The following is a 25,783-nucleotide window of genomic DNA, read 5'->3' as shown; positions in this document are numbered from 1 at the left end:
TGACACAATAAAACACCAAATAAGAAACAGGATAAAGTGAGATGTTGGGCTAAACTTAGACACAGTATTCAGAGCTTGAGGAGTGTTTATCCTGCTCTGAAAATGCAGTTTGAGAGAAAAACTTTGAAGACTGACCCTCATTAGTATATTGCATAGTAACATAGTAAGAATATAGTACCAGATTCAGTCACATTTCCTAGCTTTTAATGTAATGTCTCTTTTCTGTTCCACGTTCCAATTCAAGATACATTATCCTTAGTAGTTATCTGCAATTTCTTGGCTGTGATTATATTCCTGTTCATGATTATGGTGGTGTTGCCATCTTTGGAAAGGAAGCCCATGGAGGTGCCCTTTCATCATATTGAAAATGAGGTATATATTATCTGTGTGAATTAGTTCTACTAATATTGACTTGAGTATCTATTTGATGTTATATTATTATCTCTCTCTGCTGTACACCTCTTCCTTCTCCCACTTTTCCATACTGAGCATTGGAATATCAAATTTAAATAAATGCATTTGGATATAACAAATAGAAATAAAAAATAAATATCAGAGTTTCCATGTTTAAATAAAAGTAGGCTAATAATCTCTTTCTACATATTGACCTATAATACAACTCTATTTTTATTGCCCAAATTGCTCCATTTTGGGTCCTTGGACTCCTCCTTACACTTTTTAATTAATGTGTACATGCATATGTGCCAGTGTGTGTGCATGTGCGTGTACACATGAACATACACAATAATATGAGTGTGGAGGTCAGAAGACAACTTTGTTCTATCTTTGTGTGGGTCCCAGGGACTAAACTCAGATCACCAGGCTTGTGTGACAAGTACCTTTGCCTACTGAGACACTGTGGACCCTAGACTTTTTTTTAAAGAATCATATCCCATAAATGTTTGCAGTGCATGTATAAATACATTTGAATCTTGTGTTTTTCATTTATTTTGAATTCAGCAGCTACATTAATTTATTATAAAATCTAATAACTTATTAGGAAAACTGATTTTTTAAGAGACCATCATGTTTAGTATTCTTAGTAGTTTTTTTTCATTTCTTACACTTTAGAATTATGGTTTTAAAACACTTGATTCATCGCAAAGCTAATAAGCTGCATACATTCACATATTAGGCATAACATCATAGTGACATCTGTGTGCCCGGTTCCTTCAAGTGAAGTCCACACATGCTTACCTGCTCCCTCACTTTTCCACCCCCAAGGGTGCCCATAAATTGTATGCATTTTTATCTACATATAAGTGGGTCAATTATGTATCCTTAAAGTAACAACATATTAATTCTAAATATGAACAGTTTGAAATTGTACATTTGTGCTGACTTCTGGAAACTGTGTTCTCCTTATGTTATAATTTCTACAATTCTGAAATGAGAAGTGAAATAGAAACAACATCAGAATAATCATAGCTCCCTTCATCAGGTATTAATATAGGTATTTTGCCACATTTACCCCACCTCCATACTCTGATACTATAAGAGAATTTGCAAATGAACTGCCTATATAGGTTTTTTGAAAAGAATATTTTATTATATGTCTTGTGTTTGTACTTTTTTTTGCCTTCTATGCCTTTTGAATGATGTTGACTTCTTCTTTTTGCTGGGAATGATTGTTTCACAGATCATCAGCACCCCAGCCATTCTGTGGAATGGTGCTAATCAGTCTGGGAAGACCTCTTGGGTGTGTGGATTATGGAAGCCATGTCTCTTTGTAGAATGAAGAACAGACTTGTACCCACTGCTCCCTGTGAGGTTGGGGAGCGAGTGTAGTGTGGACAGTCTTCTCATTCCCTGGTAGGCTTTGTGTTCTCCAGTGTCCTGAATTGATGCTATTTGTTTTCATCTTTTTGCACAACCTCAAGTCTCTAAGAGACAATTCTGCCTTTAAAGTTTTTCTTTTTCTTTCATGAAATACATCCTTACTACAGTTTCTCCTTCCTCATTTTTTTCTTTTCAAGCATGCTGGCTAGTTTTATGTCCACTTGATACAAGCTAGAATCTTTGGAAAGGAAGGAGCCTTGTTGTGGGATATTTGTGTCAATTAAATAAAATCAACCTTGAGTCAGGAGGTGGAACCAGCAACTAGTTGACAGAAAGTAATCAGAGAGTCAGAGGGAGTCTGGAAGATAGAGAGACACACAGGAAGTAGTAGGGTGGGACTTTGAGTGTGGTGATCTTTTTTGGTTTGGCAGAGTAGAAGGATGTTCTCTTTCTGAGATGCCAGCAAAGAGAGGTCAGCTAGTTGTTCCTCAACCTCTCTGAGCTAGTAGGTTTTCACTCCAGCCTCTGACTCCTGAGTCTTATTGATAAATAGAACAATAGAGATTTAGTGAAAAACTACAGCCACAGGAGACAGATCCAGTAGGACATAAAAGTCTCATCAGGCCACTACCTGAGAAGTGGCCGGTAACTGTGGAGCACAGTTATTGGATGAAACAGCAGTGGATTCAAGTGCAGCTACTGTGCTGGAGGAAAAATAACAAAGCCTCAATTGAAAAAACGCCTCCATAAGCTCAGGCTGTAGGGCATTTTCTTATTAGTGATCAAAGTGGGAGGGCCCAGCCTATTGTGAGTGGTGCTCCTGGTTCTGTAAGAAAGCAGGCTGAGCAAGCCACGGGGAGCAAGGCAGTAAGCAGCATTCCTCCATGGCCTCTGCACTAGCTCCTGCCTCCAGGTTCCCGCCCTGACTTCCTTCAATGATGAACAACCATGTAGAAGTGTAAGCCTAATAAATCCTTTCCTCCACAACTTGCTTTTTGTCATGGTGTTTCATCACTATAGTAACTATAACTTTCCCAATACAACAAACCATAAACTCTGTTAGTTCTCATAATATAAGCAGAAGAAATGTTGATTTACCCTAAGCTACATGGAAATAATGCTAATCATGAAAGAGCATAAACATATTAACAATAAATAGCTTATTAAATTTTCTTATGATCTTAGACAGTTAGTCTCCCAACACAGAACATAATAAAACACACAAGTCAATACATTGGAAACAAACACAAAATGAATCAATAAAATTGAAAGCTTATTTTCTGACAAGTCTGATAAAATTGATAAACCATTTCAGGGTTGATCAAGAATAAAAAGAAGGGCCAGCAAGATGGCTGATTGAATAAAGGCACTTGACACCAAACCTGATGACCTGAGCTTGACCTCAGGGTCTACTTTGTAGAAGAACTGATAATTATGAGTTTTATAAGTTGTTTTCTGACCTCCATTCATGTGCCCCCAACAAAATACATGTGCGTACCTGTTGGGGAGTATTATTTTAAAGTGTGTTGCAGTTTTTCATACTGCTTTTGTTAAAAATTCAAAGATGTGTTTGATTAAATAAAGTTAACCTGGGAGCAGGAGGTTGAGTCAGAAAGTAGGTGTGAGGAAGTGGTAAGGAGGAACCACGTGTAGCAAGGGTTTTTTAAGTGGGCCTGAAGAAGGACGCTGGTTTTTTTTGGAAGACGCAGCAAAGGGAGAAGGTTAGCTACTTCCTATTCAGTCTTTCTGAGAGAGCAGAATTCCACCTGAACCGTTGAATGTGAGTTCTTTAGATTTAGATAAAGTTTCCCTTAGTAGCTTGAGGGAAGAGAATCCCCCCAGGCTGTGGCCCTTGTGGCTGAATTTATTGCTGGTAGCAGTGGAGTTGTAATCTCAGAAAACATAACAACATGTGTACACACACACACACACACACACACACACACACACACATACACACACACACAAGTCAAGTGGCAACAGGATATTACAGATGCTAAAACTATCCTAAGGTATTCTGAATAAACTTACCCCAATAAAATTGAAAGTTTAGATGGAATGAAATAACCCCATGAAACCATGATCAACACCTCCCTCAATGTATTAAATAACCAAAGCATGAGACCACAGAATGCAGTCTTTATTTAAAAAAAAAAAAAACCAACTACAAGCAGTACAGCTATACCCATAAAACTCTTAGAGGAAGTATAGGGCTAATTGTGACAGCTTTGTTGTTTTGCTATAACACCTAAAAACCTCAGGGACAATCACTGAAACAGTAGAGAAGCCAGGCTTCATCTGCATAGTAATTGTATTACACTTGATTTTGCCACTGTCCTACATAATTACATTAAAACTATTGGGCATCAAAGAAAGAGAAGCAGATCACAGAACTGAAGAAAATGTTTATAAGTCACATATCAAAGGGACATCTAGTGTCTAGAATATATAAAAACAAGGGGCCCAACTAAAAATGAGCAAAGAACTTTTTACAAGAGAAAAGATACCCATGTGGGCAATAGGTACATGGAAAGAGGCTATGTCACTAGACATTAGGGAAAGACAAATCAAAACCTAAATGAGATTCAACACCTGCTAAGATGGCCATGATAAATGGGAAGGAAAATAACAAATGTTAGGTGCTGTTATGATGAAACTGGATCCCTCGTATATTTCCGCATGAAAATGTTACCAGATTTCACCGAGACCCAACCATACCAACCCTTGGTGCTTATTTTCTGTACAGTTGACCCAGTTGGAGTACTGGGATGCCCTCTGAGGCTACTCATGATTGTTTTACATATGACCGACCTTATTAAACACTCTTTCCCTTCCCCATTCTCCCGCAAATAAGACATTTTCAGAATTACATATTGAGTGATGCTTTCCACCATAAGGGATTCCCAAGGTCAGTGAGTCATTCTATGCTTTCTTTTACCACAATTCTTTTTTTTTCTTCTTGCTTTTGTTTCTGGCCTTTCACCCTACATTGTACTGATTTCTTCACCTAAACAGCTGCTGCCTACTTTAATTCACCAGGTACTACTCTATTAGACACTGGAAATGGGTTTTGCCTGCTCCTTTATAAGCTGTGGACTGGCGAGGGTGTGCAATTATATGGGACAGTGGTATAACAAAAGCAAATATAATGCAGTTACAGTACAGATCTTTCCCCTAGAAGCTCCGTCCCCTATGGAAGTTCTGGTCCATAAAAGCTGAGTGACAGGGGATAGGGAGGTGACTCAATGGATAACACAATTGCCTTGCAAGTGTGAGGACCATATTCCACCTACCACATGTAAATGTCCAGCGGGCATGGCAAGGGCAAGCTGGCTACATAGACTAGCCAAATTGGTGAGCTGTGTTTTCAGAATGAAACACTGTCTCATTAAACAATGTGGGGAGTGACCCAGGAAGGCACCCAGGGGCAACCTCTGGCCTCCACTTGCATATTAACATGTAAATATGCACATATATATATATACACACATATATACATACATATATGCATATACACATATATATGTATGTATATACACACACATGCAAAAAATGCTGTGTGACACAGGCAAAAAGTCAGTGTTTTTAATTGAATACAAAAAACCATAACTTGAGTTTATTGGGAAGATGTAAAGCTCACAGACAGCTGATTCCTAGTAGATCTTTTTCCCTGTATGATCACAGGCCTTTAAGTTTAACTTGGACTTGATTTTGATACCACATTCACTACCCTCATCTCCCTAGGCTGTGTACCAAATCTAGGGACATATGCATACCAGAAATGCATGCTGCCACTGAGTTAGAGCCACAGCCTTTATGACAGTTGTGCTAAGTCGCCCAGGATGACCTTGAACTTGAGACCCCACCTCACAATCTTGTGTCAGTGTTCCAAGTAGTTACAGGCCTGCCTAGTGAAAATGGTTTGTGAATTAAGACTGTTCCTTTGAAAGATAAGCAGGTTCCTCATCCCATCCATGCTTTTGGCATCTGATAGCCTAGAGACTTAGACATCTCCAAATATACTTACTTTCTTTGCTACAATTCAGGTAATTAGGGACATTATTTTTCTGGATGCACTGTATTTTCCTCTGGTAAATGACAGTGTAGTCACCAATGCACTTCCCAAGGTTGTATGTGGGAAAGAGCAGCAACGTGTTGAGCAGGAAGGTTTTGGTGGTGTTAGACATGGTGGTTGGTAATTCTAAAAGGTGACAAGAACAGGTTATGTAAGAGGAAATGAACCACTCCACGATAAGAAGTCCCCTAAGAACGCTCAAATCAAGCTCAGGGAACTGAAACCCACGTGATTATCTTGCTAATAGGTTTTGGCATCGTTTATAGCTTGAGTATGTGCCAATGATTACAGAATTCTGGAAAGTCTTTTTGGTAAAGTAGAGCTACCTGTGGCTAGTACTTCCTCTATGAAAAGAATTTTAGCTAAGTACTTGATGCTTATAGTACATTTCCGATTTCCTGCCTTTTCTGAAATCTGGTTTAGTAAATTGCACTTTAAGAAGTACAAGTTTTCGTGTTTGTTGGCCCAGGCTTGTCATGTGTATGAGGACATTTTTTCCCTCCCTCCTTCCCTCCCTCCCTCCCTCCCTCCCTTCCACCCTTAATTTATTTTTAGGATGTTTCCAATGGTACAGCAACTGTGTATACACCTGTTTACTGTTTTCTAATCCACTTGTCATTATATCTGTTTCTCAAGTCCTTTCAACAACTGATGGCCCTGTGGGGGAGTGTATCTGCCCAGTATGTTCACTTTCTATTCAGTTAATTTTTACTTCTTTTTGTCCGTAATTCTTCTTGCTTTGAATGTTATTCCTTTTGAAGTTGTATGGCCATTAAATTTTAGCCTTCACAACATTAATAATTAGAACTATACAGTTTTTCCAAATAGCCATTTGGCTGCAGAGAGTGGCTTCAGCTCCCTGAGTAGTTCTTACTTCCTGTCACTGTTCCTTGGCTCATGTTTCAGTTCTCAGGAGTGTATTCTTTTTCCATTACCTTCTGCTGCTGATTTGTAATGCAGCAGCATAGTGATGAAGACATTTCCCCTTATGTATTAGCCTGGACAGTGCACCATCTACTCAGCTTTTTAGATATCATGAAACAGTGTGTTCATTAACCTCAGTGAATGGTTTGCTCCGTAGGTACCATTTGTCAACCTCTCCCTACTGTCTTGTCCATCAGTCCTAAGAAAGGTGTAGAAAAACTTCTTTTATGCTAGTGTGTTTTTGCAGCTACTTGGAGTAGTTCTGGTAATTCTGAGTATGTTTACTTCCTGATTATATTGTCAAGTAAATAAAATTTTAGAATTCTTAGCAATTTACGCTAAAGTGAATCTATTATCACATTGTAATCCTCTGTGTCTCCTATAATTTTAACATGAAAATACATTTGCTCATATTACTATAACAGTTCAAATTTTCATTTTCTATATACACATCTTTTGTGACTACTTACTTTGTGTATGTTGGTTTCTGAAGCTGTGCTTCTTGTAAACAGCATGAACCTAGAACTTGGGCTGGGAGAATCCATACTGCCAACCTTGTCATTTATCTAATGATCCTGCTTTGTCACTTAGCTCTAGTACTGGTGTTCTGGGCTAATAATTACTGTCATATTGCTCTCTGTTTACTGTTTCCCACTTTGCTCTACCCTCTCTGCTTGCTTCCTCCTTCTGGACTAGACACATTGTGCTTTGCAAGTTAAACTTTTAAGTGTTGCTTTAGCGGTGACACTGGACATTCAGAAACGTCCCTTTCTGGTTCAGCTTTGGGCTGTGGTTGTGGCTGTGGTATTCCTTTAGTCTTAAGGCCCCACAGTCTCACTTGTTGGAGCCCAGACATTTTAAAGTTTCAAATACTAATTCTTTGTCCTTTACAATTTCTTTCTAAACTTTATTTGGCTATATATTAGAACCTCTGTATCCTCCAATGATTTTAAATTTTCATGTTTTTTGTTATTTCTATGTCATGGGATAGCTTAAGTATATTTCTTTTGTGTTAATCTTTAACCTATTCTCACTTTAACTACGGATATTTTAAAACTCTAGTCTGCAGAAGCCATTTTAGCTTTATTTTTAATTGACTTGAAATAATTGTATATACTTATGGAATAATATATGCTATGATAGATGTACATACTATGGAATGATCAAATAAGAATAGAGTACTCCTCACATCAAATATTTTCATTTGTGGTGAGATTATTTAAAATAATCTCTTAAATATTTAATTATATATTATTATGAAGAGTAATCACCTTGATGTGCAATATAACCCTAGAATGGTTTCTTCCTGCCTAACCATACTTGAGTTTAATTATTTTCATTTAAATAAATCTATTTGTTTTGAGTGTTTTATTATTTGTTTATACTCTGCGACTCTGTTATTGTGTACATTTTAAAGTATACACTATATATTTAGGTTTGAAGTATATTCAGGTTTGGTTCTTTTACTTCAGTATTTTCTTTGGGGATGGATAGATGGCTCAGCAGTTAAGAGCTGATTAATCTTGTAGAGGACCTAAGTTCAGTTCCCAGTACCCACATAGTGACTTACAACCACCTGTATCTCTAGTTCTAGGGGTTTGATGGCCTTTTCTTGTCTACAGAGACATCTGTATGCACATAGTATACACAGACAAACAGACACACATACACAAAAGTAAAAACAAATGAAAAATTTAAAATCTTATTTATATGGAATTTAACTCTGAGATTATCAGGAAGCCAGGGAATTTGTGTTTTTATTACTCACCTGGGACCATAGTCATCTGAAATTATTTAAAACAAACTACCAATGTTTTTTGTTTTTTCTCACATTGTTACTATACTTTTAGAACAAAATGTATGTAAGTACTGATGAATTCTTAAGGAAAATACTTGTTTCTGTATCTATCCAGGTCAAATAATCCTGAATTTTCTGAAATTGGGTATAAAAGTTCCATGTAACTACCAGCCTTCTGATATTTGTCAAAAATGTCAAAAGTACACAGTGAAGAAAAAAAACCCACAGCATTTTCAACAAATGGTGCTAGGAAAAATGGATGTCTACATGTAGAAAATGAAACTAGATATGTATCTCTCACCCTGCATTAAATCAATTCCAAAGGTTAAGAGATCTCAGTGTATACCCCAAACTCTGAAATTACTACAGAATCATTGAATTTAAACTATTGGAAGTGATAGAGAGGTTCTATTGAGGACCTGAAGCTCAGGTTGGGTCTTGGCTTTAATACAAGGATTCTGGGTAACATGATCATAGAAACTCAAGAAAGATTATTGAGATATACTTAGTACAGATGTATCCCAAACCCTAGAACTTAACTGTCTACTAATGTCCATCTCTTTGGGCCTGTTGCTGCTACTGATTTATTTATTGCCATCTCCAGGGAAGGGGACATTTTGTGAAATGCTCACACTTACGGGATACTATTACAGTATCTATCAAGATACTGAAAATGCCAGAGACATAATTGAACATGATAAGCTTGATGTAGGCAGAGGTGCTTTTAGAAAACAGGAAGCTCATCAGGTATGTGAGGGGAATGGCAGACCATCCGAACAGTGTGAGGATTAGCATTGTTTCCAGAATGTGGTAGTCTGTAACATAAATATCAATTTTGCAGTATTTGAACACAACCTGAAACAGAGGGGACAGAGACAAAAGTTAGGCCAAGGTCTCTCTGTCTCTGTCTCTGTCTCTCTCTCTGTCTCTCTGTCTCTGTCTCTCTCTGTCTCTCTCTGTCTCTGTCTCTGTCTCTGTCTCTCTCTCTCTCTCTCTCTCACACACACACACACACACACACACACACACACACACACCCTAAGCCACAACACTCAAAAAAAAGAAAATTCCAAGACTTTCATTTTCTGCCTCTTTGCAATTAATAGCATCCACAGCTTATTATGAGCATGGGTTCAGGCCAGGTGCACATTCTCTTCACTAGAGGACATTCCAGCAAGCAGAATCATTAATTTTTCTCCTTAGAAGAGTTTCCCTAAAGATTCATACACAGATATTAGACACAAAGCAAAGGGTAACCAGGCTATCATCCACAACCCAGAGAAGCTAGGTAACAAGGAGGACCCTAAGAGAGATATACATGGAATGTCTAGGAAGGGGAAATAGATAAGATCTCTTGAGTAAATTGGGAGCATGGTGAGGAGGGGTGGTGGAGGTAAGGGGAGGTGGCAGGAGAACATGTGGGAACGGGATGGTTGAATAGGGAGAGGGACAGAGAGTGAGATCAATGAAAGAGATACTTTCATAGAGGGAGCCATTATGGGGTTAGGGAGAAACCTGGTGCTAGGGAAATTCCCAGTAATCCATAAGGATGACCCCAGCTAAGATTCCAAACAGTAGTGGAGAGGATCCCTGAACTGGCCTTCCCCTATAATCAGATTGATGACTACCCTAATTGTCAACATAGAACCTTTCTCCAGTAACTGATGAAAGCAGATGCAGAGACCCACAGCTAAGCACTGGGTGGAGCTTCTGGAGTCCAGTCCAAGAGAGGGAGAAGGGATTATAGGAGCAAGGTGGGGGGGGGGCAAGATCATGATGGGAAAACCCACAGAGACAGCTGTGACAGTTGGATCTCATGGATTCTGGACGGACAGCTGGGGAACCTGCATGGGACCGAACTAGGCCTTCTGAATGTGGTGACAGTTACATGGCTTGGGCAGTTTGTGGGGCCACTGGCAGTGGGACTAGGATTTATTCCTAGTGGCATGAACTGGCTTTTTGGAGCTCATTCTCTATGGAGGGATACCTTGCTCAGCCTCTATACTCGGGGGGGGGGGGGAGGGAGGGGGAAGGGCTTGGTCCTGCCTCAACTTGATATGCCAGACTTTGTTAACTACCCATGGGAATTAACATCCATACTCTCTGAGGAGTGGATAGGGGTGGGATGAAGGTGGGGGGTGAGCGGTGGTGTTGGGGGACTGTAGTTGGTATGTAAAATGGAAAAAAACATTTTAAATTTAAAAAAAAAGAAACTAAAAAAAAATTCATACAGAGAACCAGGGGACTCTCATACTAATGATAGCTACTGGCTTTCCTAGAAAATAGATGATTTCTCTAAACGTTTTCCTCATATTTCATCAGTTGCCTCCCATTGATATCCCTTGCTTTTAATTTAGCTTTTGTAGTTCTAGTCTACTTCTCATATTCATTCCAGAACCTCCTTCTTTGTTACTTATAATTCACATGGAAAACCAGAAAAGGAAGCATAAATTTAGAGAGACCTAAATTGAAATCTTGTTTGACTGAATCTTCTCCAAAGTCCTGGAAACCACCATCCTACACTCTGATTCTCAGCATCTGACTGTTTTGTATATTTCATAAAGTAGAATCACACAGTGTTTGGCTTTGGGTGGTTGTTGTATTTTGTATAAATATCTTCTGCCTTCATCTACAGTAACAGCAAATGTGAGGAGCAACTTCTTTCTAAGGCTAACTGATGCTGCATTGTATGCAGGTACCATATTCTCTTTCTCTATGCATCTGCTGGTGGTCATAAGGTCTCCTCCACATTTTGACTGCTGTGATTAGTATATAGTGGAAGTAGGAAGATGATGTATCTTTGAGATTCTGGTTCCATCTCTTACATATACGACTGGGATGTTTAATTACAGAGTAGTACCATTGAATACCTTGAGAACCCTGCCATGTTGTTCCTGGCAATATCCATCTTTCTGATTATCACCAACAGGTGGAAAGTTTTCCAATTTTTCCAAAACTACTTACTTTGTTGTATTTTTTTGTAATAGCTATACTAACAAATATTTGAACAAAGATTTAAGATAAATTGATGGGGACTAGGAAAGGTGGCAATAGTGTAGTTCAGAATACTGGGAGACAAAATTTAACACAGCTGGGTAGGATGAAGTATGAAGCACACAGTAAGAAGCTTTCTACTTTGAAAAGTTTTAGAACTCAGCAAAAGATTCAAAGGAAACACTGGGAAATCAGTTCAGAGATACACTTGTACTATGATAAGAGAATGCTACTTCATTATATAAAGCACTTGAAAGTTATTTTCTTAGTCTACCTTAAGCCTTTCGGATTACTTGTTTATTTAGACAGGTTCTGGTGCACCCCAAGCTGACCTTGAACTAGGTATGTAGTTGAGGATAACCTTGAACTCCTAACCTTCACTTCTCCACCTCCCAAGTGCTGAGATTCCAGATCATCACCACCATTCCAGTGCTGAAATGTGCTTGATAAGATAATGAGCAAAGATTGTTTATTGGCGTAGCTATGTTTATGAGAACATCAGTTAGAAGAGGGATTTTTCTTGTGGAACTAAAGGAAAATAAACTCTCACAAATGTTGTCTGGCACTCACCAGTAGTAGGCAGCAAGAAATGAAGAAGATGATGAAGTCAAACATGAGAGCAGAAAGCCAGTACACAAGGACAGAGACCCCACTCAGAAACTGCATGTGCTTTGCCTTGGTGGTTCTTTCAGTCACTGTCAGGAGGCAAAAGCCACTGACCAAAAGAGCCATGCCCAGCTGGATTTTTAAGGCAACCACCTTTCCTTCTACACTCCTATAGAAGAAACAAAAAGAAGATAAATCAGAAGATGCAGATTTCCATCAGTGGCTATTTATATCACAGAAATATAATTGGATAGGATGGGAAGAATGCATTTCAAGTGCAAAAGTAAAAATACGGAACAAAACATACCCTAGAGTTCTCTTAGCCTGGGGGTCTGGCTGAGGTTTATTGGAGACCGTTATGGAAGCATCAGCACCAGAAATTGACATGAAAAGAATGTTGTCTAAAATTGCCAGGGACAGAGATGGTGAATGGTAAGCTTGATTGTTGAACAGAACAGTAATCTCTGTTCTATTTGCAACCACCTCCATGGAAAGTGCAATAATACATGAATGGATGCAATCTTCATTTCCCTCCAAGTATTTCAGCAGGTCACCTAGGGCGAAGATACAATACTGGTCAGTGGATCCGACATACAGATCACACTAATGCATGGCATCCAAGAACAAATACTTGCAGTTCTCACCATGTTAAATTTTGTCAAGATAATTATTTTAAAATTTTGCTGTTATCCTTGGGACTTTATTCTATCATTAAATTCCAGAATTTCTCATTGTATTTACTATAACCCAGAGTACAATTTTGCTGAGAAAACACAGCCCTATGTAACTCCTTCAACTTACCTACCTGTCTTCAACAGATTGGTAAGAAATGCCACTCACATCACAGAGGTCACAAAATCTGCTCTGATAAAATGGAAAAACTAGGTGCACAATTTTTAAAATCACCTTTTGAGAATAGGGCAGAGCTAGAAAGCAACAACAGTTTTTGGTCCAGACCCTGAGAATAATAAAAACATTGAGGGGAGCCCAACAGTCTGCTCCCTTCTGAGTGGTGGGAAAGCCCCATAAGCCTCCAGTATCCTACCCTGCACAGTAGTGAGGAGGAGACAGACTAAGCTGGACAAATGTCATCCAGCTCCAAATAAGGATCACACAGCCCTGCAGTGGGTTGGATGATGCCCACCCACATGGGTATCAGCTTGCAAATCATTTCACTGTGTCTACTGATTGCAACACTGATCTATTCTGAAAATACCCTAATGGGCACAATTGGAAATGTGTTTTACCAGCTATGAGCACATCCTAATCAAACTGACATCAGATTCACCCCAAGGTGTGTGTAGACTCATTTGTAATAGCACTTCATTTTCCTTATTATTTTTAAACTACTTGTCTTCTATTCCCCAATCTACTTCTTAACCCATTTTACAGGCTAGAATTACCTTAACATCCAAGAAATATAAACTTAACATTTAAAGAATTATGTACCCTGAGAAATGAAATCTATCTCAAGAATATAAGGCTGGCTCAATGTGTGAAAACAAATGCTATACATGATACCCATTGGCTAACCAAAATTACATACTCAAGTAAGTCTATGAAAAAAAATTAAGGTACAGAAGAACTGGGTCATTTACATATTACTGGGAAAACTTCAGATGTCTTTCAATGAGTGAATGGCTAAATAAACTGTGGTATGCCCATGTGAAAGAACAGTAAGTAGTTAGCCATTTAAGAGACAAACGTTGGATACACACAATTATCACACAATCATGCTAAGTGACAATGCCCATTCCAAAATGTTATACCCTGTGTGATTCCATTTGTATATCACTCTTGAAGTGATCAGTCTACAGAAACAGAATAGAGACTAGTAGTTCCAGGGATAAGGGCGGGACTAGACAGGAAGTTAGTGTGGTAGTGAGGGCAACAGGAAGTAAAAATGTGGTGGAAATGTTCTTTATGTTAACTGTATTTCAATAGCCTGACTCCATTTTCATATTGTAGCTTTGCTAACGGTTACCATCAGTGCACAATGTGTCTCAATATTTTGTAAATCTACATAATCACAAAATAAAATATTAGCAGAACAATACAGCTAAATGGTACTTATTCTGACTCTCTTCACATATAAAGAGAGAATAAAGTCTATGCAATCCACTGAGTGTATCTTTTGAACACATCCTTTTTCCTCTAGCCCTGTTATTCTTGTTCTGCTGCCTAGACTGCCACTGTAACGCCACCACTGATTTGAATGTAGTTTCCCCCTTTTTCAGTGTTTTCCCAATATTGCATATGAGAAGATGATGTTGATCTGTATGCTTTTACGTGACAGGAACTGGGTTAGGAGCTAGAGATTCAGAGAAGGTTCTCACCTCCTCACAATAACTAATAGATAACTAATGTACAGTTGCCATTTGGTGTGATAAAGCCCACCAGTGAGCCATGCTTCTAAGTGAATGAAGGAGAGGCAGTTTTGTTCTGTCTAAGAAGGCAGGCAGTGCTTCCTAAGTTACTATGATGCTAGAATACTCTACCAGAGCTCACATTCTGTCAAGTTATGGTGCTGCATTGCTCCCAGAATTGACAGGAAATGAGTCTCAGTGTAAGGTATGACTTACTTATTGCATTACCTATAAGTAATTGGGCAGCAAAGCCCCAGAAGTCTCCAAGTCAACATGGGCTATTGCCACTGCCCTTGGTCACCCACCATAAGGTCACAATAAGACCATATTACTGAAGATGCTGCACATTTGTCTATAGGACAGAAGAAAATTAATCCCCAGTGGACCAGGGAACCTCCCCTTATTGGCTAGCCTTCATAGTGCTAGCAGATGTTGTAGAGACTGCTGAGGGGAAAAAAGACAACGGTCTAACCCAGCACTGGACTGCATGCTACAAACTGATCTATCAGGCAAGATATAACCACTGGTACAGTAGTGCCATGATTGTTATGGGGTAACTAATCACTTTGTGATTGGATTTGAGATCTGCTCCACAGGAGGGAATTTCACGAATAGTACTAAATTACTGGTCAAAAGCCCATGGAGTGGAAGGTCCAGATCCTTGACCAGAGAAGCTTCTTTTTGCAGTGGGCACCCGTCAAGGGGAAGATGCACAGCTGGTAATTTTGCTGAGAATAAGAGATTGCATGCTCAAGTCTAAATATGGGACATCTATATTAACTCTCTAATCACAGATCCGGGGATATCTCAGAGGAGGAGGCAGAAAGAGTGCAAATGCCAGAGGAGGGGGAGGAGGAGTGCTATGAAACGCTGTCTTCTGGACACCACGTGGCTATTGCACCCATGGACTCACAGCAGCTGTGATCGCCTGCACAAGACCTTCATAAGATCAAGCCAGTCAGATTCCAACACAGATGGGGTAGATGACCTCTATACCTCATCCTTTACTGAGGAGCTATTAGCAATTAATAGTTTCTAGGGGACAGAAATTACTTTTTGAGTGTGTGGCCACTGGTAGGCTTCCCATGGTCCAGAAGCTGGTCCCACGCATGCACATATGGGAAGCACTAATTGGTTTAGTGGGTTATAAAGAAAAATATTGTTGTGAGAGGAATATGTTGGGAAGATATGTGAGGAATTGGAGGGGGAAAATAGGTGGTTTATATTTTTGTATTTTGTTGTACATCATTATGAAATTCTTAAGAGTTAAAAAATGTTTAGTGTTGCTAAAGCATAGATCATTTCAAAAGAAAAGAACAGATCCAAAATTACCTAGAATCTATTTCCCCACTGGAAAACATTTTTCTATTGTTTGTGGCAAAGAAAGCAAGTTCTAAAGGAGTTAATGTCAATTTTTTATCATAAACAGCAAATTTTTATATGCATTTTGAAATATAGAGACAATACAAAACTTAATAAAACATACTTATGAAAGGCCTGTGACTAAGATAATTAGAACAAAATTTAATAATTGATGTGTCAATTTCTTAAAAGAAAGTTGGGTTGAGAAAGTATAAAGATATTTCTCTGTACTTGACTAAGTTTCGGCAAAGAAACAGATAATGACATTTCATTGAAGGCAGGTGATAATGGTGGGTCTATTATATTATTCTGTTGTGTTTCTACCCTTGTTCTTAATAGAAGAATAGCATACTCAGTTATTTATTTGATGTTTTAATGTACAAAACATCCTTCCAATCTAAACAATCTTTTCATGAGTCACGATACTGCTTTCATCTGGTATCTTTTCTGTGTGTTTTTGGTTAACAGCTGCTTATTTCTCTCTCTCCCTTTCCCCGTCAACTTCTCCATGTGGGCCTCATGCATAGTATTCAAGTTCTATTCCACTGAACTAAATCCTAAGCCTTGTTTGAGTCTCACTGTGTAGCCCAGACTGGCCTTGAATTTGTGATTCTTCTTTCTCAGCCTCCAGGTAGAAGAGATAAGTCCAGCTCATCTATCATTGTGAATGAAAAGATTGCTCAAATTAAATGACAAGTATTCAGCAGAGCAAATGTAAAATTTATTGCTGTGTTTTTAGTAACCTGCACTGAAAGTCTTCAGGATTCTTGTTTTAAGTATAATTAATAGATTTTCTGCCTCCCCCGCCCCCATAATAAGTTTGTCCACCAACACAGTAAGCCAGATCAAGCCAAACTGAGAAGTATAACAGGTATATTGATCAAAGCAACTCCCGGGCAGGTTCACTGGCCTCAAAGAATAAGGCCAGAATAAGTTGTGCCCTGAATTAAAGCAGGGAGATTATCTAGAGTGTTGGCGAGGGGTGATGATGTATCTGATGATGAACTGGGCTTTTGGCACCTTTCCTTTGTTTGGAGACTCTCTGGGCGGGTGCGGTTTGGAAAGAGAGAAAGTGATAGGAACGGGGCTTCTCAGACTATGCAGAGGCAAGCTGGAGGCTCCAACTGAACAGTTATAACTACAAAAAAAAAACTGAAGTTCAGGACTGGAGGCCACAATTCCATGCTGTCTTTCATTGTGCCCAAAAAGTAAAACTGTGCCCAATTTCATAAAACTTGTACTTGGGCACTTCCTTTTATCCATCCATCCATCCATCCATCCATCTACCGCCTATCTACCTGTCTATAATTTTATCATCTTTCTATCTATCTAGTGTGTTAAACTAGAAACAGTAAATGCTCACAGTCAAAGTGCAACCAATACCAATTAACTTTTGAGACCAGTAGCTTTAATAAGGACATTGCTATTGTTTAATTTTCTCTGTGGTATAATGGGTGTCAGGAAAAGAATGGACCAAGTTAACATGTTATATTATGACCTTTCTTTGGAAGTGACCCAGGGACATCATTGAAAAGACAACTTTCTGTTTCTTTCTAAGTTAGTGTCACCTTGTACTTCCTTAAGTTTGTGGTTGCCAGGTTTTAGCATATTCTCAAGGTGTGTTAAGAGACTTGTCGTCAAATTAGATTTCCCAGAAATAGAAAAAGGCACAATGGTTTGACCATATTCATCCAAATTCATTCGCCTTGTTTTCTCATCTTTATAACTAAGGTCATGAGACTTCAGGAGAAAGAGAGCAGAGATGACAAGTCCCAGTATCTGCACCAAAAGTGTCTTCCAATTTCGCCAATTGTACACCATCCTCTTTATGAACATGGCATGGAACTGCTGACAGTAGAGGGAACACTAAGCAAAGAGGAGAGAAAGAGCATTACCGCAACCCTTAGACCTCGATACATCATTCACACTGAAATTCATTGACATCAATGTTCTGAATTTTTGTGGTGTGAAAGTTTTATGGCATAAATACACAATTTAAGCACACACAGCTTATGTAAGTAAATAAGTTCTTGGAGGAGTCCCCAAACATATGATGTGGCACCAAATAATATGATCATCCATTTAGTCTAAGGCAAGGGACAACAAACCACGGCCTTTTTATAAATAACTCTTTACTAGAATGCAGCCAGGCATATTGTTCCCATAGCCTTGTGGCTGCTTCTTGTGCCATGATAGTTGAGTGATGGTAACAGAGACCATGTAGTCTACAGAACCCTCAACACTTGTTATCTCTTTACATGGACTTCCTGACTTCTGACGTAGCATAGTATATAAAGTGCTTAAGTTTAATGTATGTGTTACCAAAAATGGCAACAGGATGATTTTTCCTGACTGCTGGAAACTACTATGACTAGGATGTGTTATAGATGCAAAAAGGAAGGAAGGAAATGCTTGGCAGACCAAATGGGCTTTTCATGGTGAGGCCCTCACTGATTTGGAAACAATCTCATACACAGAAACTACTCCTTTTGAAAGACTTAGAACTCCTGGTTGATAATTTGAAAAATCAGTCTTCCTAGTATGCTATGCCAACTTGAAGGAGCAGATAAGTTTCTGGGTTTTCAATTTGGGAAAAAAAATAAGAAAACAAGAACTGTAGAATAATGGTAGTGACAGTAAAATGTGGACCTGTCTTTCTGGAGTCCATCCCTCTGCATTTAAACACTCGTTAGGCTGGGGTCCCAACTGCTTCACACCATGTTGGTCCTGCAGTGGCTGAGAACTCGACATTCTTTTGGTTAATGTATTAATACAAAATGAAACTCTTGAATCCTAACTCTTGCTTCAGACATCTGTTTCTTAGCAAAGGTTCTTACCCCAGTGTTAAACACGGTGGGCGGGTCTTCATTCTGGGTGGGAAAGCCTCCTCTCGTGCTGCTTGGAACACCCTTATTTTTGTTCTCTTTGCCTCCCACTGGGGGAGACTGAGTAGCTTGGATATCTTGCATATGACTGACCCTATATTAAAAAACAAACAAAGCTGGTCATTTCAACTTATCCCACTATCCCTTGCTTGAAGAATGTGAGTTGCAACCCGACTCCAAAAGCCTCTTGGGTTATTGTTTAATGGTGACCCAGTAAGTAAGAGTGATGTTAGTCCCCAAACACCAGCACACCTCCAACCCTTGTCATGCTTAATCTTCTAACGTGTACAATCTCCAAGTTTGTCAAGAGTCTTTCCCTCCGAGGATTTCCCTTTTCCTGTATACACTTACTAACCTAAGGAAGACTTCTTCCATGGTAGTGATAGAGACGCCAAAACTAGAAATGCCAAGTCTCTCTTGATTCTCTTCCAGAGCAGTAAAGAGAGCTTCAAACCTCAAGTAGGAGAAGAAAACAGGCTTGGACTAAAGGAGATGATTTCCATACTTAATTCTTTTTATTTGAAAGTGATATCCCCTTATTATAAATTCATGCTTCTGTTCTGTTAATTCAGAAAGGTGAGACAAACAGACAAAGCAAGACAACAACAAACTATCATAGTAGATTGTTTTCTATGATACTTTATTTTTGGCTACATATAATTTTGACTTTCTAATAAAGTATTAAGATATTCTATGAGGAGCTTGACAGTTGATAACTGACAGTCAAACGAGAGTCACTATTCTTTGGAGGCATGGCCACTGTAAGGTTGTACATGGATCACACACTGTTGGATCACACACCAGCATGGCCACTGTAAGGTTGTACATGGATCACACACTGTTGGATCACACACCAGATGCCTGTTCCTGGTGGATTTTTGTCATCTTCACTCCAAGAGCCACCATTTAAACTGTCCTAGTTATTTTTCATTATATTTTTGAGACAGTGTCTCACTTTATGGATCATGTTGGCAACAAACTCATAATCCTGTTTCATGTCTCATTCTAGGATTGCAGGTATGTATCACCATACTTAGTTTTGAAGGCTGTTCTTATGGGGAGTGGTGGAGTTTGTATGCATGCTCTCAGATTGGATTTAGAGCCTTATGCATGCTAGCAAAGCACTTTACCACTACCCTTTCATTATCTTAGTACTTTTCTTCACTCCATGTACGAGTAGTCACATTGACTCTATTTACAACAAAACACTCAATATCACTAGTTAACCCTGGGAAGCTATAATAAGCAGGTGGCATCTGTCTCTTCAGTGCAAGTGGCCATTATGACAGAAGTTTTGACTCCTTAAATAAACAATATTTGCTAAGCCAGAAGAAACAAGGAAAAACAATTATTTATGAGTCTTTAAAAACCAACTGGTTAGCATTCTCTATAGCCATACCTCTGAGTATATTCTAGGGGCAGAATAAAAGATAACTCATTTCCAACATTAGTCTTCAGAGTGGCTGTTGATGCATAGTCATGGATCAGTTTTGAGATTTCATCGGTGTCACAGTGAGGTTCCTTCACCATGACTACGTGGTATCCAATACCTGAGAAAATACATTCAGAAAAGCAAATTGAATGGTTTTGTACTTCCCATATTCTCATGAGGCCATACCTGCTTTCTGTGGTTTGGATAAACTAGAAGAAGATAGAGTATGTCACAAGTTATTTGACTACAACTCTAAGAAGCACAGCATTGTGCAGTATAGTCACAATTAAATATATAATTGTAAATAGGTCTACAAGGGATTAGTGATGTTCTAGATTATAAAACCAGATAGAGCAGAGATAACATTAAAAGCTACCTGACCTCTCTTTCTACTGATGCTGAAATTAGGGAAATCAAGATTAATATTCATTGAACAGATGATTTCTGGGTCCATGTTATACGTCAGAAACTATATAAATTGAATGACATTTATTCTTTCAGAGATTTTCACAGCAGAGAAATCTTTGCAGAATATTCTATGTTTACACTCTGTCATCGTCTCCTCACCACTACCCTGCACCTCCTCCTTTTTCTCTTCTCGCTCTTCCACTTTAGACTCCTCTTCTTTCTCCTCCTTCTTCACAGGTCTTCCTAAAGGTGTGGGAAATCCCTCCATGGTACTCTAGGATCTGTGCTCTTAGCAATGACATTCTGGTACCTTAGGCTTGGACAGCAGAACTAAGGGAAGTACCTCTGGGGTATCTGGGCCCATCACCTGACAAGAGTCCTTTGAGAAAGGAAGGGGGAAGGGAGGAAGAGAGGAAGGAGAGAGGGAACACAAGAGAGCAAGTGAGCAGCAGGGTACTGAAGAAATTAATGGGGGGGGGGTAAGGAAATCAAAGAGGATATGCCAAAGTCAGAAGGCCTGTGATTGGGTCACAGCCTGAAGGGAGCACCATCTTCCTATATGTATGTCTCAAGCTCTCTTAACAGTAACATTCTGTTTCCTTCCTAAAACATTTGAAGACAATGATGAGCAGAATCCAAACAAAGCTGTACCACATTGCAGGATTGCCCAAATATAGATTCTATTGACTTTGCCTTTCATAAAAATTCCTGACAAAGATAAGGTTACATGCTTCTTTGAGGTAAATATTACATACTTTAGTTTCTACTGTCATTTTGTTCATAAAAATTATAAACTATGCCAATAAATAAGCAAGCATATATAATAAACATAATACTATATATTATGGAAAGTTAGAAGCAGAGATTGGTCTAGATGTAGAAATTACAGGATAAAGATGGTAAAATACCATGATAAATATATTAACCAATCTACTAGAAATAGCAAAACAAGGTCTTATGTCAACCAGACATTTTTCAGACTGATGAAAACTATAAAAGAAAGCCAATGGGAACAGCAGAAAAGTACAAATAAAGGGGTCACTTAATAGTCTCAGTGGCAGAGTAGAAAGAGGAAAAGAACGAATCAATAACCTTGAAAAAAAATCACTAAAAGTGATCCAAACGGGAATTCAAAATGTTAAGTGTAAAAGAACAGAGAAGACCACAAGTGGAAAATCACAGTTATCATGAAGTAGAAAATAATTGAAGAATTCAACATGTCCTTGTAAAATTCCATCCTGAAAAATCAATCAAAATGCTGTCAAACAAAAATTATATATCCATTGAAAACATAAGAAATGAGGATGAGTTTAGTTCATGGCCCCGATGATGTTGGTGTGTCCTAACAGAACTTCCACTGTGACCATTGGAAAGAAATGGGCAAATGTGAATGCACAGCTTCAGTCGGCAGACAAGAGGTGGCTGAGGGTGTCCACGCCTGTGAGATGAAGATGAGATGAGATGTGCAATCATACCACTTTTGCTTTGAGGTGCAGCAAAGGGGAATACCAACAGCTACCAGTGCCACATCTGAATCAGAGAAGTTGGAAATCAGAGTGAGGGAAGATTCAGACTACAGCTACAAATTGTGAAGATTATTTGAGTGCAGAGCTCTGCAGCGAAATAGCACTGAAGCCAGAACTAGAGAGACTGCATGTGTGGGAACCTGAGTTTGAATCCCTGGCACCAACATAAACATCCAGCATGTCATGCATGCCTATAACCCCAGAGTTGGAGGGTGAAGACAGCCAGATCCTGGGAGATCATTATGTGATTCTGGTAGGGCAATGAGAGACTCTGTCTCGGGAATAAGGCAGAGAACAATAGAGGAAGATGCCCAATGTCTTCCTATGGTCTCTTTGTGTGAGCACATGAGCATGCACACCAGCACACACACAACATGTACACACACAAATAAACATTAAAAGAAGTAATCACAGAAACCTTATAAGGGTGCCTCCATTAGTCATTGCTGAGTGACAGAGTATATAAACACCAAGAGGAATTCTATGTGAATTCCTTTATCACCTCACAAAAGACTAGAGCTCACATAGCTAAACCAAAGTGGAGAACCAGTGATGATCATCCAGGATATTTAATGAAGACTCCATGGGGTTCGTGCTTTGGCAGTAGAACTGAAATATACTTAGTGTATGGTACCCTAGACACATATTAGAAAAAGTAAAAAGTGGGTCTTGATGAACAAAATGCTCCAACTGGATGTTGGAAGAGAGCACAAAATTCTTGAAAGACATATCCTCAACAAAAGTCTACATATTCAACAACACAGCATATAAGCTTTAGCAACCAATCAAAAGGTTCTGGGTGTCTAAGTAGCATGAAATGATGCTTAGCCAGGGAAACAAACAAATAGAGGTGGACCCAGAATCTAAGGCATAGCAGGTAAGCAAAACCTGAGAGCTCACCAGCGTTAGACATGTCTAGAGAGAAATCTCACAGGTCTTCATAGTGAAATAAGAGAAGCTTCACAAAAGACAGAAGTAGGGAGTGCTCTAACACAGCAGAACGCCCATTCTTCTGTGACCACGGGACCATCTCCAGAATAGAACACAGAACTACAAATCAAGTATAGATTTTAAAAGATAGGCAAAGTATCTTTTTAGACAAAAACAGGGTAAAGTTATAATCAGTAACAGAAAAAGGCTGGGGACTTCAGAATTGTGAGGAAATTAAACAACATACACCAGAGAGCCAAAGGAAAAAGAAAAAGAAAAAAAGAAAAAGAAAAAAGAAAATCACCAGGGAAATTAGAAAATTATCTTTCCCTCTCTGATTTCTATTTCTATAGCTCTGTATCTACTCACAATCTCACTGATGGACAATTGCATTAGATCATATTTATCTAGAAATCATGTGAGAGAAATGAGTGTCAGTACCAGACAATACAAAAAAACACAGAAATGGGAGATAATTTTGAAGAAAATAGAACCACCATTCCAAGGACTTACAGCTGAATGTTAGTTGAATACAGCACAGGGATCACTCAGGTTTTGACTATATATACAAAACCAATGGGAATTAGGTTAAAAGAATATTATTAAGGCAACAACACCCTAAGAATAATCAAAGGAAACGGACCATATTGTCTTTTCAGGAAGACGGAAGAGCCGCAGCACCGCAAGGTTCCCTGGACCATGATAGCAATGCGATCGCCCAGCATATCAGCTTCGTCCATGTAGTGGGTGGTCAGCAGGATGATACGGTCCTGTTTATAGGCTTGAAGGAGATCCCAGGTGGCCCTCCTTGAGGCTGGGTCCATGCCAGATGTTGGCTCATCAAGTATCACCACCTAAAGACAGAATAATTCTATGGCTATGTAAAAATGCACTGGTCCTACGGGTATTTTACCACTGCTGGACTTGTTCTCATTTTGATTTTTAAGCCAAATGTTCAACTGAGCAAAGATAGTAAGTTTACATAAAACTAGGATTTCTGTACTAAAACCAAACCCATGGTCATTTTATACCAATGAGGTTGACAATGTGAATTCCATCTGAGCTGCTTTCAGTGTTAAAATCTATGTCAGCTTTCAGATTTGTGTCGTTGGATATTTAAATCAGCCACAGTACAGAATTAGTTTGTCCCCTTTACCTTGGAGCCCCCTATCAGTGCTATAATGATGGCGAGTTTGCGCTTCATTCCTCCACTCAGTGACTTCGAAAATGCGTCATGTTTTTCCACCAGGTTAAAAGCTGACAGCATGTTGTTAGTTTCCTTAAGATACACCTTTTGAGGCACCCCTTTTACCTAAAAGAAGGAGGTAGAGCTTGTATAGCACTTTCAACTTCAGTCTTAGAAGTTTCTTTAAAAAATCATTTTCTGTTTTTGAGAATTTTATATGTATGTGTATATAATGTATTTTGATCATATCAACCTCTCCCCCTCCTCTTCTGACCCCTCTCAGCACTCCCTACCATGTTTCCCTCCCAGCTGCACACTGACTTTCCTAACCCACTGAGGGAAGTCAGTCTGTAGATGCATGTGGGGCTGTCCACTGGAGCATGAGTCACCTACCAGCAGCCACCTCCCCTATTCAGCAGCAATCAACTGCCAAAGCTCCTCATCCAGAGGCAGGGCTTTATGAGTCCCTCTACAGTCTATGCTGGAGTCTTGACTGGCTCTATCTTGTGCAGGCAAGCCCAGCTGCTCTGGGTTCCCGAACATAGCTGTCCTGAAAATCAAGTTTCACTCCAGTCCTCCTCACCTCTGGATCTTACAAATATCTCACAGTAGCTCCTTCCTTACATCAACTCCAGAGTCGTTTATCCCCCTTTCCATTCCTTAAGTTTAGAGGAAAATTCATCTAAAATCATTTCTTGAACTTTGTAAGAGTAAGAATATTGGTAGTTGGTGATCTGAATGAATGAGGAGGAAAAGACATCCTTGGCTCACCCTACAGTAGAAATAAAGGTGTTCTGATACTGTCAAGTGATCAAACAACAGGTTCTGCTGAGGACACAAGCCCAAGGATTTCCTGATTTGTGCCATATTCTGTGAGATGTCATATCCGTAAACATAGGCCTCTCCTCTGGTTGGGGGATAGAGACCTAGAATCAGGCAGATTATCAAACAGAACAGCTTTTGTGAGAAAACATGCTCATTAGCAACTTGGCCAAAATCTATACATGGTTTGTTCACTAATGTTGTAGATTACAAAAAAATATTCGTTGGCCACTTTCAGGATCATATTAGAAATAGTTTACAGCATTTTCCCTGAATATTGTGGGTTTTTTTTTTATTATTTAGTAGAGAAGGGGTAATCACTTGGAGTGATAAAAGCATGAAAGTGTAACATAGGGACAGTCTAGTACCACCAGCAGCCACTTGTCAACAGTTACTATTTATAGTACAGCGTGTTCACAGCAATCGATTCCGGCACACACCTTTTAAACTGGAAAACCCATACCATAAAACTGTTATCCTTGAAGAACTTAAATTTTTCTTGGAATAAAAAAGTACACAGTCACATACAATAATTTCAAAATGGTTCAGATGGTAATACAGTCTTAGGCAGCTGTAATGAATGGTTAATTTTAATAAGGAGAAATATTACGTTAAATGTGAAAGCTCAAATCTTTTTCGAGAAAGGATCTTATGTTGCTCAGAGTGGTCTGTTGAACTCTTGGGCTCAAG

At 39.0% G+C, this 25,783-nt stretch overlaps 1 protein-coding gene across 5 annotated transcripts in view; it reads right to left on the bottom strand.

The window, feature by feature from the left end:
- LOC102924344 (phospholipid-transporting ATPase ABCA3-like) overlaps positions 1 to 25,783 on the bottom strand; it is an 88,225-nt gene that overhangs the window by 19,427 nt on the left and 43,015 nt on the right. For 4 of the 5 annotated variants that reach the window (XM_006985720.4, XM_076551397.1, XM_076551405.1 and 1 more), the window contains 11 exons: positions 25,043 to 25,197; positions 24,242 to 24,397; positions 23,729 to 23,939; positions 20,189 to 20,339; positions 19,145 to 19,243; positions 18,742 to 18,883; positions 17,473 to 17,770; positions 12,484 to 12,730; positions 12,141 to 12,345; positions 9,215 to 9,431; positions 5,807 to 5,980 (listed from right to left, as the gene is read on the bottom strand). In XM_006985720.4, the coding sequence (XP_006985782.1) occupies positions 5,807 to 5,980; positions 9,215 to 9,431; positions 12,141 to 12,345; positions 12,484 to 12,730; positions 17,473 to 17,770; positions 18,742 to 18,883; positions 19,145 to 19,243; positions 20,189 to 20,339; positions 23,729 to 23,939; positions 24,242 to 24,397; positions 25,043 to 25,197 (2,055 nt within the window). The remainder of the gene's footprint in view (positions 1 to 5,806; positions 5,981 to 9,214; positions 9,432 to 12,140; positions 12,346 to 12,483; positions 12,731 to 17,472; positions 17,771 to 18,741; positions 18,884 to 19,144; positions 19,244 to 20,188; positions 20,340 to 23,728; positions 23,940 to 24,241; positions 24,398 to 25,042; positions 25,198 to 25,783) is intronic. The other variant, XM_076551402.1, reaches the window with a different exon arrangement.

This window comes from Peromyscus maniculatus, chromosome 1, assembly GCF_049852395.1.
Source record: "Peromyscus maniculatus bairdii isolate BWxNUB_F1_BW_parent chromosome 1, HU_Pman_BW_mat_3.1, whole genome shotgun sequence".
NCBI classification, from domain to species: Eukaryota; Metazoa; Chordata; class Mammalia; order Rodentia; family Cricetidae; genus Peromyscus; species Peromyscus maniculatus.
This window is presented reverse-complemented; position numbering and strand designations above follow the sequence as displayed.